The sequence below is a fragment of the Macrotis lagotis genome, chromosome 3 (assembly GCF_037893015.1).
Source record: "Macrotis lagotis isolate mMagLag1 chromosome 3, bilby.v1.9.chrom.fasta, whole genome shotgun sequence".
Lineage (NCBI taxonomy): Eukaryota > Metazoa > Chordata > Mammalia > Peramelemorphia > Peramelidae > Macrotis > Macrotis lagotis.
Genome location: NC_133660.1, coordinates 239,613,140 through 239,626,262, shown reverse-complemented (window position 1 = coordinate 239,626,262; position 13,123 = coordinate 239,613,140). Strand labels below are relative to the sequence as shown.

General features: G+C 40.2%; 1 protein-coding gene across 13 annotated transcripts in view; it reads left to right on the top strand.

Annotated features, from left to right (window-relative positions):
* Positions 1 to 11,189, top strand: part of IRAG1 (inositol 1,4,5-triphosphate receptor associated 1) — a 154,234-nt gene extending 143,045 nt beyond the window's left edge. For 9 of the 13 annotated variants that reach the window (XM_074230311.1, XM_074230308.1, XM_074230310.1 and 6 more), the window contains 3 exons: positions 1,003 to 1,134; positions 3,826 to 3,948; positions 7,239 to 11,189. In XM_074230311.1, coding sequence (XP_074086412.1) covers positions 1,003 to 1,134; positions 3,826 to 3,948; positions 7,239 to 7,482 — 499 coding nt within the window. In that variant the 3' untranslated portion in view covers positions 7,483 to 11,189. The remainder of the gene's footprint in view (positions 1 to 1,002; positions 1,135 to 3,825; positions 3,949 to 7,238) is intronic. The other 4 variants (XM_074230304.1, XM_074230305.1, XM_074230303.1 and 1 more) reach the window with 2 other exon arrangements.
* Positions 11,190 to 13,123: the final 1,934 nt, after the last annotated feature.

Sequence of the window (13,123 nt, the reverse complement as noted above, 5' to 3'; positions counted from 1 at the left end):
AAGTAAACTCGCAAAATATGTGGTGATACTTTGCATTCATCCATCAATCGATTACACAATTATAATGTGTCAGTGAAAGGAATAAAAAGAAAAATCAAAAGTAGCCCCTGCCCCTCAAGGAGCTTACATTCTAATAAGGGTGCAATATTGGAGGCTTCCTAAGCCTTAAAAGCTGCTATGAGGGGGGCAGCTAGGTGGCGCAGTGGATAGAGCACTGGCCTTGGAGTCAGGAGTACCTGAGTTCAAATCCGGTCTCAGACACTTAATAATTACCTAGCTGTGTAGCCTTGGGCAAGCCACTTAACCCCATTGCCTTGAAAAAAATCTAAAAAAGTTGCTATGAGGCTACCAGAGCTGGAGAGGGAGCTCCTAACGTGATACAGCACCTCTAAGAGTAAATATTACTTTCAGGGTAGAAGAGTCCAATGCACTTGGGAGCCAGAATTTTTTGGTAGGAGTCCTCAAGATTTTCTCAGAGAATAAAAGATGTTTTTCAACAATTGACCTTGGGGAGTAGTATTGGAAAGTACTTTAAAAATGATCTCTAGGGGCCGCTAGGTGGCACAGTAGTTAGAGCACCGGCCCTGGAGTTAGGAGGACCTGAGTTCAAATCCAACCTCAGACACTTAACTTAGCTGTGTAGCCTTGGGCAGGCCATTTAACCCCATTGCCTTGCAAAAACCTAAGGCAAATTTCTTTTAGGGCCCCAAATTAAACCTGTGTTCTCTGCTCCAGTATATCCAAGATGTCTGAGCTGAAATGCCTACACAAGGTCCAAACTAAATCAAACAAAAATAAAATTAGCCACTATTTATTTAGCATATGCACTAGACTTAACAGTGAGGACTAAAATACAAAGAATGAAACAATTCTGATTCTCTACAGAGCTTCTGTTCTAAAAAGTCCTTGGGCTCCATCACCAGAGATCAAATACTTGTGATCACTTTTCCATTGCATTCCCTGAAGTCAGCATTCTTTCTTGTTCCTCCTTTTTCTCCCCAGTGGAAAGTCCAATGGGGACCAAGATTGTGAGGGCCCTGCCCCCAGCGCTCCACCTTCCCTGACCCAGAGTGCTCTGGAGGAGATCAGCCAAGAGATCAAGGCCAAGATTGAGGAGGAAGCCTATAACAAAGGGTAAGTTTCCAAGTATCCAACTGGGCATCCCTTAATGTGCTTCTCCTGGGAGGAAGATTATGTATGATAAGAAACAACTGCAAAACCTTACAAACTCATTCCAGTTCAATTCAATCCTGAAAGCACTGTGCTAGGTGCTCAGAGCTCAAAGACCAAAAGGAAATAATCCTTGCCCTCAAAGGGCTTCCATTCTCCTGAAATCATTGCAATGATGACTTAAGAAGGAAGGAAAGGAATGATCATGAAAACTGCCAGTGAAGTCTACAGGGCCCCAACAGCAAACGTACCCTTAGTACTTTCTTTACAGCTTCTGACCCCTTTAGTGAGTCTCATAAACCTCTAGAACTCTTCTCAGAATAATGTTTTTAACTATATAAAATAAAAGGCATAGAATTACAGAGGGAATCAATTATATTAAAAAGTAAATTTATAGGGGCAGCCATGTGACACAGTGGATAGAGCACCGACCCTAGAGCCAGAAGGACCTGAGTTCAAATCCACCTCATATATGTAATAATTACCTAGCTGTGTGACCTTAGGCAAGTTACTTAATGCCATTGCCTTAAATAAATTAAAAAAGGTAAATTTGTAGACCCAAATTAAGAAGCCCTGATCTAAAGTGCATGGAAATAAAGTTAGAGCTAGACAGTTCTTTTTATGAAGGTTAAGAACTGGAAATTGAGGGGCGGCTAGGTGACGTAGTGGATAAAGCACCGGCCCTAGAGTCAGGAGTACCTGGGTTCAAATCCGGTCTCAGACATTTAATAATTACCTAGCTGTGTGGCCTTGGGCAAGCCACTTAACCCTGTTTGCCTTGCATAAAAAACCTTAAAAAAAATCTCATTGAGTGGGGGAGAGGGGAAAGGGAGATAGAAAAAAAAAAAGAATTGGAAATTGAGAGGATGCCCATCAGTTGGGGAATGGTTAAACAAGCTGTGTTATATTATGATATGATAGAATATTATTGTATTGTAAGAAATGCTAAGCAGGATGATTTCATAAATACCTGGAAAGACTTACATGTACCGATACAAAGTGAAATGAGCAGAACTAGGAGAATATTATACACAGTAACCACAATATTGTACAATGATCAACTGTGAATGCCTTAGTTATTCTCAGCAATACAGTGATCTAAGACAATCCCCAAAGATTAATGATGAGGCATCCAATCTGCCTCCAGAGAAAGAAATTATATTGATTGAATACAGACTAAAACATGTTATTTTTTACTTTCTTTAATTCTTTTTCTTTTATTTGAGTTTTCTTGTTTAAAATACTAATATGGAAATGCTTTACATGATTGCACCTATATAACCTATACATGATTAATTTACTGTGTCAAGGAGGGAGAAGGGGAAGGAGGGATAGAATTTGGAACTCAAACTTCAAAAAAAAAGTTTAAAAATTTCTTTAGTAAATCAAATATTATATAGAAAGAATTTTTTAAAATAGAGAAAGACCGTGGTGAATCTTGAGTACTATTATAAAGAGAAAGTAAATTTGGAAACCTGTTACCAAATCACTTGAGAGGCATTTCAATGGGGAGGAAATCACTTGGGCATAGGAGACTTGGACTCAAGTTCTGACCTTAAAAGGTATTAGCTGTGGGACCCTGGACAAGTCTCTTAACTTCTCTGAAACTTCTCTCTAAAAGTAAGGGTAATAATCTTATACTTCCTGCCTCAGGCAGCAAGCATTTATTAAACATTAAGTATAGATAATTAAGTGATATGGTGGTAGTGCTGCTAGGCTTAGAGTCAGGCAGAGCTGAATTCAAATTGAACCTCAAATGCTTCCTAGCTGTGTGACCCTGGGCAAGTCACTTAACTTCCATTTGCCTTTTTTCCTTCATCTATAAAATGGGGATAAGAATGATAACTACATCCCAGGATTTTTATGAAATAAGATATTTTTCAAGTGCTTCTTACAGTAGCTGACACATAATAGGTACTCTATAAATACTATTTTTTAATCATTATAATTAAACTCTTACTCTGCCAGGTACCGGGATAAGAGAAGAGTGTCTTTGTCAACTTTATGATATTATAGTAATGTAAGCTATTGTTTTAATTATTGTTCTCTGACCTTTCACCAAAAAACCCAGCTATCAAATCATTTATTTAACATTATTTAAATCTGTTTAACATCTCCCAGAATTGCTATAGACATAGATGAATGCTCTTTGATAGTGATTAAATATTACCAGGAGCTATCCCTTGAAAATATTTCTGCTCCTATTCCTTTCCTCTCATCCTGTATATAAAATTTTATCAAACCAGCCTCTCCTTAAATAGAGGGCAAACCCAGGCCCCACATGGGTTGGGTGGAAGTGTAGGGGGTTTAAATCCAGGAAATGGCAGATAGGAAGAGAATGTTTTGTTGGGGGGTTTTTTGGGGGGGGAGAAGCTAATGACGAACATTCTATGTGACATTTCCTACAAACAGGAAGGATGAGAGCAGAGATGAGAGGAAATACTATTGACAGGAGTAGTATTAGGAATGGATGATGGCTTGATTATGCATTCCAACCTCTTCCTCTCATCTGCAACCACAGGAAACCATGGATGCCAACAGGCCCCCCAACTCTAGGAACCTAACTTGAAGGTTGTCCCTGGTTTGGTCTTTCCCAAAACAAAACAAAGCAAAATAAAACCAAACACTTTTCTTTCCCTTTCTTTTTTCCCACAGTTATCAAGAAGGCCTAAAGAAAAACAAAGAGCTTCAAGAGCTGAAGGAAGATGAAGAAGAGAAGATCAATGAAAGCCTTGAAGGACCAGATAGGGAGGAAGAGGAAAAGGAGCTAAAAAGCAGGTGAGGCATTTCTAGCCATCATTCAAGTATTTCCCAAAACTGAAGAAAGAGTCAAAGGCCAAAGAACCAAGTGGGGAACAGGGCAAACACAGGTTAAAAATGGGCATCTTATCCAAATAAGACAAAGATACAGAGAGTGATGGAGAGACACAGAGAAAGAGGGTGGAAGGAAAGGAGAAAAGAAGGGAGAAATGAGCAGAGAGAAAAAGAGAAATATAAAGAGAGAAAGAGAAAGAAAAGAGAGAGAGAGTGAACAGTGATCCCAAGTCCATGCAAAGAGTCAACAACCCAGAGAGTCACAGACCCTGAGGAAAAGAGAAGTGGATGGGGCAAGCCCAATACATAGATAAGAATGGGAAATTGAAATACATTTCCAGATATGGTCAATGTCTAAGTTTATTTTTGCTTGACTATACTTATTTGTTAAAATGGAGAACTTGACACTTTTGGGTAGGGGAGTTGCTTTGGGAAGGAGAGGGGGATAGCAATAGGAGGAAGAAAAAAAGAAAAAGAGAAGAGGAAGAAAGAGGAAGGAAGGAAGGAAGATCAAGAGAGCATTTTTAAAATACGCAGGAAAGTACAGAGGAGGACTGAAAGGAATCAAACACATAGGATAGTTTTGAAATTAACAGATTGAATTTATTAGATTTTTATTATGGAAGTCGTAAGTAACATTTATGGTTTCACTATGGAGAGGATAGAGAGCAAGTCTCAAAACCAGGGAGACTTGGGTTTGAATTCCACCTTTTCAAGTATAAAAACAATAAAAATAAGGTTAAATTTTTTTAATGTTTTTTTTTTAATGGAAGAAAGCCTCTACTGTGGGTATCATACCTTCAGCCCCTATTTTGCTCCTCTTGTTGAGGCTGGTTTGGAGATAGCAGAACACAGATCTAGATCAGAAGCATTTACCTGCCAGTTTGCTTCCATAGGACTTAACAATGATGGAAACCAGTGTGTTTTGAGGTCATAGTCTAAGCATGTCTACACTTTGAAAACTAGACATTTTTCACTCTCTGAATCCTGGTTAAGTGCTTCAAGAAGACTGGCCCTGATGATCCTGAATACAATGAAAATGTGTGTTTGGGAAGCGGGTTACATGACTTCCTGCCCAGGGGACCCCATTCTCAAGATCATTATTTGTAACTTCAGAGATCCTGCTGCGTACATTGAGAATTGCAATATTAATAATGAGAAGCTGTTTAGACAGGGAAACTACCTTGGAGCCAAGAGACTTAAGCTCAAGTTCCACCTCTGATATCTACTGGCTATGTGACCCAGAGACATCATCAAGTATTATTGTCATCTAAAAAAATATTTTAATTATGATGACACTGGAGATTTTCATTCCTTATAATTTCTTTAGAAACCACTTGGAATATAAAAAACATTTTAACTCAATATGCTCAAAATTGAACTCTTTCCACCATCCCCCAAACCCCAGCCTTCCTCTTATTCTATTTTTTCCAAGTCATCTTTCCATGAGGCCAAATTCCCATTTTTGGAGTCACCCTCTATTCCTTCCTCATCCTCAACCCTTGTATCCAGTTATTTTCTAAGTTTTGTCAATTCCAAATTTACAGCATCTCGACCAGTCATTCCTCTCTTGTCACCATCATCACATCTCACCTAGTCTTGCAATAACCTCCCAAATAATCTACCTTCTCTCTACTCTCTTCTCATTCAAATCCATCATCCATACAAACTACCAAATGAAAACTCCTAATACATTGGTTTGACAATGTCACTCCCCTACTCAAAAACCTTCAGTGACTCCCTATTATCTGTAGGATAAAATACAAATTCCTTTCTTTGACATTTAAAATTTTTCCTAATCTAGATTCAATCTATTTTTACACACTGATTTATCACTCTCCTCTTATTACTGGCTCTACAATTCAGCTAAAATGACTTACTTATGGTTCCCAGTAGATACAAAATTTCATTGACCTCTTCCATGATCTCACACAAGCTGTCACCTATCTTAAATCCTCACCTCTGCCTCATGGAATTCCTAGATCTATTCAAGGCTCCACTCAAGGGCATCATCTATATGAAGTGTTTCCTAACTCCCTTAGTGTTTCCTCAACCCTAGCAATTATTTTGTGTCTGTTGTATTTATCTAGTTCATGTTATTCCTCCTCACCACCCCACCATCCCCAAATGCAAACTCTTAAAGGCAGGGACTATTTTCAATTTTGTTTTTACGTTCTCAATATCTGGCATAGTGCCACATATAGTAGATGCTTAAAAAAACATTTATTTTGTTGAACTTAATTGGACCTAGTAAGAAACTCAATTTTAACTTAAGTATGGCATATTTCCTAAGAAATATCTCAAAAGAACCCTCAGAAGACCTTCCCATCAGACCACATAGAGATTATAACAGAGAGATTGTCAGGGAGGAGAGGTCTGGAAAGGCAAGAGGGATGGCTCACTTGGAGCAAAGGAAAAGCAGAAATGACCTGATGACATTGAAATGTGGTTTTCTGTGTTACAAAGAAAGGAGGAAGTTGCAGGATGAAGAAAGGTGGGGTTGATAAGAGGCAACCCATGACGCAGACTTTAACAGGTTTCCAGGAACATTTGAGATTTCTGGAACCCTCTTTCCTCAGGACCAGGAACCATGTTTAGGTCCCTTGGTCTATGCCATTGTCTATTAGACTTACAATTATGCCCCAAAATTCTCTGGGGCTCAATTAGAATTTGTTCACTGTGAATTTTTGCATTTTATCTGATTATTTGACCTTAATCATCAGAAACCAAGAGTATTCTGAGTTTAATAATAGGCTTTGTCATCTCCAAACAGCTTGCCACATGGTTGAGCACAGAGGAGATCAGATACTTTGTCTGGTAAGAATGTTTTGTCCTTCAGTTTTGAAGAAGACCACAGCATCAGGGGAGGTGATGCCATGACAAGAACATGAATTGGAACTGAGATTTCATTGGTTTGAAAACTTCTAAATGAGGAATTACTTTTACTGATGTATATCACTGCCTTCAGTACTGCTTATAATCTTAGAGAGTTACCTAGAGCAATGAGCGCTTATCCAGTGACTTATCCAGGGTCACAAAGCCAAAAGGTACCAGGGATGGATTGTTTCTTTATATGCTATGCCATACTACCTAAGTCTAGACATTTACTTTAATATGGTTGAGAGTTCTGTGCTTTGGAAAGTTTCATTAACAGGAAAGTATGGTGGCTGGGCGGCAATGGGTGGAGAGCACCATTGGTGTAGAGGTATCCATTGAGCTAGAATTCTCATCTTTTTTTCCTCTATTTTTGGCAGCAAACTTGAAGCCTTGATTCATTTTTTACAAATACTATACCCCAAGCTGTGCCAGCATTGGAACGTGATTTGGATGGTGGCAGCAGCCATTCTTGTTTTCACGGTGGTGTTGGGCCTGTACAACTCCTATCACTCTTGCACAGAACTGTCAGAGGGGACATCTGGAAAAGCCACTTGTTCTGCCTCCCAACGGGACTCCTGGTGGAACTCAGGACTTCAACAGGAGCAGCCCATGGAGCAATAGAGGATGACTGGACACCCAGCTGGTGGGTGACCCTGCTCCAACATGCCTGGCATGTCACCACTTTCCAGTTGTTAAATGCAGTTAGGGACATGGGTGTATCCATGATTCGATGTCCCTGCTACCCCAGTCTGGGAGTGAGATGGGGGTTTTCACTTGCCATGACTGATGGAATATAGAGTCCCAATGAAACTATCCAGGGAAGAGGTCAAGGTGGAGAGAGATGATTTCTCCAAGGAATTTTGTCTTTGAGAAGAGCCTCTTCATTCAAGCAGTACTAAGAGAGGGGCCAGAATGCCTTTGGAAAGATCAAGTATGGCCATGAGTCTTCTCCCTATTTTTTAGACTCTCAGTGGTTGCCTGGGGAGACTTAAGTCTTGTGACCTCAATGTTGATGTCAAACCTGGAGGTAGCAGGAAGAGCATTGGACTGAGAATCTGGAAATCTGGATTCTCATCCCAACTCTGGTACTAATTAGCTGCATGACATTAGGCAAATCACTTTCCCTGAGCCTGACTTTCATTCAAAAGTGAAAGAGTTGGTCTCCAAGGTCCTTCTCAGTTCTGATAGTCTTTGCTTCTTTCAGCACCTGGCATTGGCACTTACTTCCCATACCATCTTCTCTTTTTCTTCTTTCTAAAGTTGCTTTTCACAAGAGTGGGAATGTTTTCTTCCAGAAAGTTATCCATACTGTATTTATCTCAAAACTTAAAAAGAAAAAAGAAATCATGTATAAAAAGGTTCCTGCATACATGCATCACACCTATATACAAACACCATACACACCCACACAACTCTCACTTACAGAATGGCAGATCCATTCCTTTGGAGGAAATCCCTGCTAACTCCATCATGAAGGTCAATCTCCTATAAATACGTTACCAAGCTGCAGTAACATATAACTCACTAAGTGATATAAACAGGTTTGGTTTTTCTTTCAAAGTATCAGAAGCCCACTAACTTGCTGAGAATGTTTTACCACTGGACACCCCCTAAACGGCACCCCCTTTATTTGTGATTTTTATTGTACCTTTGAAAATAGCAAATCCACCTCCGTTAGAAGAAAGTTCACAATGAGGAATGAGTCACAGGCAGATCCCTGTCTTGGGGAAATGTGTCTTCAGTCTCACACACCTAACATGCATCATCCCTTGAGTTCTCTTAGAGCAATACCCCCACCCCACTCCCAGGAGTAAATAATCCTAGAATTTTCAGCAGTGAGCATATGGGAATCTAAGAGACACTCTCATTCTTACCATCTCCCATCTGGATCCTGCCTCCCTAGGGAGGTGTCACCAGATCTGATTGAAGGTAGAGGTACAACAACCCTCCCCCTCTGATTTTTGCCTCACCATCCCTAACTCCAATAACTCCCCTGACTCCAACTCTATCTTTCTGTCTTGGCAATGGACCATACATGAGAAAAAAAAAAAAACACTTCCTTTGGTAGCTTCACTTTGCTTCCTGTGATGTTTTTCCATTTGTTCCTACTCTAAGGAGAGGAGATGAAGATTCCAGAAGCTAGTGTTGCTTCCAAGTTAGAGAAGAGTTTGGTTTGATAATTCAATAGAACCCACCTTTTCCAAGTCCCACTTATAATACAAAGATCCCAACTCTACTCACAACTGCTCTCCATGGGCCATCCTAAATAATGACTGAATAACCAAGTGAAAGATGAAACCAAAGGCTGATGGACCAAGGATGTCCCAAAAGGTCAAAGAGAATGCGGAACAGTTCAAAGGAACATGACCATAAGGCCAGGCCTCCAGGGTTAGAATATGTCTATGCATATCATAGCATGAACCTCTGCATGAAATTCTAGCCCTGAACCCAAAAAGGACAAGGTAGGTCTGGGATGCCTCCATGTCCCATTTTGGGAGTTCAGATGGAGGCTTCTGCCATTGGTCCCCAGAAATCAGGAAGCCAGAAAAGGAGCTGAAATATTCCTGGATTCAGGTAGCTGCTACACATGAGGATCCCTGTTCCAGTGAGTGAGGGCACACCAAATAGGTATTACTAACCCTATCTTTCAGCCAAAGCCAGGACCTCACAAAAGAAGGAAGAAGCAAAGAAGGATTCGCCTGGCCCAAAACCAGGACCCTCACTGGAAAGATAAAGAGAGATAGGAGAAGAAGAAAAAGAAGCAAGCTATTTCCAAAAAGTCTTGAGGGGCATGATATAGTGACAGGGAAAAGCTAAAAACAATGACCCCTAGTTGAGGATTTTCTGAATGTCAGTCTCCAGCCTGAAGAAGTGAAAGCAGGAGACACCATATACAGTCAAGGAACTAATAGAAACACTCTTGAGGACAAGATAAAGGTTGCCTACAAATAATATTCATAGCTGGCATCTTAAAATTGGCAAAGCACTTTCATTAGTATCTCATTTGAGCCTCAGAACAAACCCTAAAGGTATTATTGTCTCCATTTTCAAAAAGAAACCAAGGCTGAAAGAGTTTCAATAAAAAAAAATGTGTTTAAAACAAGCATCTTTTGCTATTAGAGTTCATTACCAAAGGTAATGATTTCTCTCCCATGAGAGTATAACTGATGAGCATTAGTCCCTGGGTGCCTTTTGCTCTTCCTATAGCCATGAACTGGACCCACAATAAGTGTCCTTCTGCTCTAGGGGAGCACGTATACATCTACTGTGCTGCACCTCATGGCTGCCCGAGTGGGAAAGACGAGTTGGGGGCCACTGGATCGGTGCACCATGTTATTGAAATCCCAAGCATTGTTAAATCCACACAGGTGTGCCAGCCTTTTACTGAATAGTGTCACATATTTGAGTTTGAAAATAAAAGTAGTTCCCAAAGCTTCTCCATGGTCACTGGTAAAATTTCTTTCTTCACCATATTTTTGTGTTTTCGTAAGTATGGATCAAGCCCATAGCTCACCACTGATCTCAAACTGAGGACCATAGAGATAGGGGCACAGTTGTAACGATGAATTTTTGCACCTGGAGAAGGCAACTGGGTTGAATAGTGGATAGCATGCTGGGGCTAAAGTCAGGAAGACTCATCTTCATTAATTCAAATCGGATCTCCCACTTCTTAGTCATGTGAGCCTGAACAAGTCACTTCACCCTTTGTATGCTTCAGTTCCTCATCTGTAAAAATGAGATAAGAAAATGGCAAACCACTTCAATATCTTTGCCAAGAACATCCCACATGGGGTCACAAAGAATCGGACATGATTGAAATGGCTCAACAACCTGGGGAAAATTGGATTGGGGGAGGAGATGAGTAGCAACATACAGGGTGGAGTGCAGCCAGATGCAAACAGGAGACCTGAATCTGACTTCAAACCATTTAGTGGGAAGGGGGTCACAGAGAAAAGATATTGGTGTGGAGACTAAGGGGTGCTCAGGTTACATGACAACATGAGTCTTCTTTGGCCTCCTAGGTGAAAGGACATAAGACATGGGAATGGTAGTTTACTAGTTAGACTCTATCCAAAGAAGTGTCTTGACTATAGATTCTGTTTGAACTCCTCCTCCTCCCATCCCAGTCCATATATTATGTCCCCTCACACAGGAGGCTGTCAGAGAGACAGTACTGGCTCCTGATCTTCACCTGGCCCATACACCACCCTAAGGAAGCTAGAAATCTCTGGGTCCTGAGGGGAGACTTGGCTGATTTTTTAGAGAGGGAAAGAGTGTTCCAGAGTTGAACCAGCTCTAATTCAAAGTTTTCTATCATCTAAAGTTTATATATATATAGAAGCATAAAAAAAAAGCTTGGATAGTAAGGGGTTCAGAGGAAGAAGAGACCTTGGAAGTCATTCAATCTAATCCTTTCAATTTTCAGACAACACATTTTGCAACCTAGAAAATTGACTGATTTTGCCCAAGGTTTCACAGATCCCAGCACTAAGGTTTGGGTACAGAATATTTGCCTCCAAATTCATTATCTGAATGGCCCCCAGCTTCAGAAAGGCAGCAAAACTCCTTTCATTCATTTCATTGAAAATAATCATCATAAGACCATATAGTCATAGGGAGTTTTATGATGTATATAATGTGTTCATTATCTAATTTTAAAGGCAGGGCACATATCACATCTAATTTACAGGTGAGGACCAACCTTATTAAATGATTTGGCTGAGGCCAGTTTGTGGCAGAAGCAATGGAGTCAGATTGGAGAGCTGTGCTTCTAGGAATATAATGTCCTAAGACATGATGGGGTTGACTTGGAGGTATTCAAGTGAACATGCCCCATAGACATTTGTGTACATGAGCTTGGTAGAAAGGTAAAGGTTGGAGTTGGAGACTCCCAAGTTATCCTCATAGTAGTAGTTGAAGTAGTGGAATGAATGAGATAGGTGGGAGGGAGGGAAGGAAAGAAGGAAGAAAGGGGATACAGAGAGACAGAAAGTCATAGAGATTTTCCTAGATACAGAGGAAGAGAGAGAGAGAGAGAGAGAGAGAGAGAGAGAGAGAGAGATACAAGTATTCTAGCCCATAGTCCAGTATCTTCTCACCCATCACACTTCCTTTCTCTAACTTGCCACTTAGAAGCTTTATGACTTTGGTCAAGTCACTTAAATTCTTAGAGCTTCAATGTCCTCACCTGTAAAATGCTATAACCAGAACCAACTACCTCACAAAATTACTGTGAAGATTGAAAGACATTGGATGCAAAGCACATTGTAAATCTTAAAGGACTCTAGAAATATTAACTGTTATTGCTAATTGGATCCCACCTCTCAGTCTTAGTTTCCCTGAAGACTTGAAGAAAGAAACAAGAGCTAGAAGATAGACAGCTTTGTTTTGAAAACTTCTGAAAAATTTTAAGTATTTCTTTCTCTTTGACCCCACTGACTCTTTAAGCTCTCATCCTATTTTTGTCTTTCCTTTTTCTGCCAAACTTCTCCTAGGAATGTTCTAGTCACTCATGATTTCAACCTCACCACCTACTCATTGCCCTCACCACTCCCAAGAACTGCTTTCTCTTTGATGTCATCAAATCCAATGCCCTTTCCTCCATCCTTATCTCCTTGCACTCTCTATAGTGGACTATATTATAGACCAGTTTTTCCTGGAAACTGCCCTACTGCAGCACTTGCCTCTACTCTCAACCTATCAACTTCCCTATGTTTATCTTCTTCTGCAATTTGCTTGAGAGCAGAGACTGAGTTACTTTTTGTATTTGTATCTTTAGCATTTAGCACAAGGACTGTTTTGTAGAATACAACTTGGTCAATGCTTTTTTTCATTCATTCATTTACTCATTCATTTTCTCTGTCTCTCTTTCCCTTCTCCTTCTCCTCCTCTCCTCTTCTTGTTCATATTGTTCATCTTCATCATCATCTTCTTCATCTTCATCATCTGCTTCTGCTGCTTCTTCCTTTCCTCCCTCCTTCCCCTTGTATGTCTCTCTCCTTACCTTTTTTTTAATCTATCTCTCCTTGCTTCCTGCCTCTCTCCCTTTTTCTCCCTCTTCCCCTTTTTTGTCTTGCTTCCCCTCCCTCTCTGTCTCTGCTTGTCTCTATCTTTAATTCTCTCTCTTCTCTCATCCATTTCTGCTACCTAAACTGTCACTTCTATGACAATAACTTTTGTTTCTTTTTTTAAATTTTTTGCAAGGCAAACAGGGTTAAGTGACTTTCCCAAGGCCACACAGCTAGGTAATTATTAAGTGTCT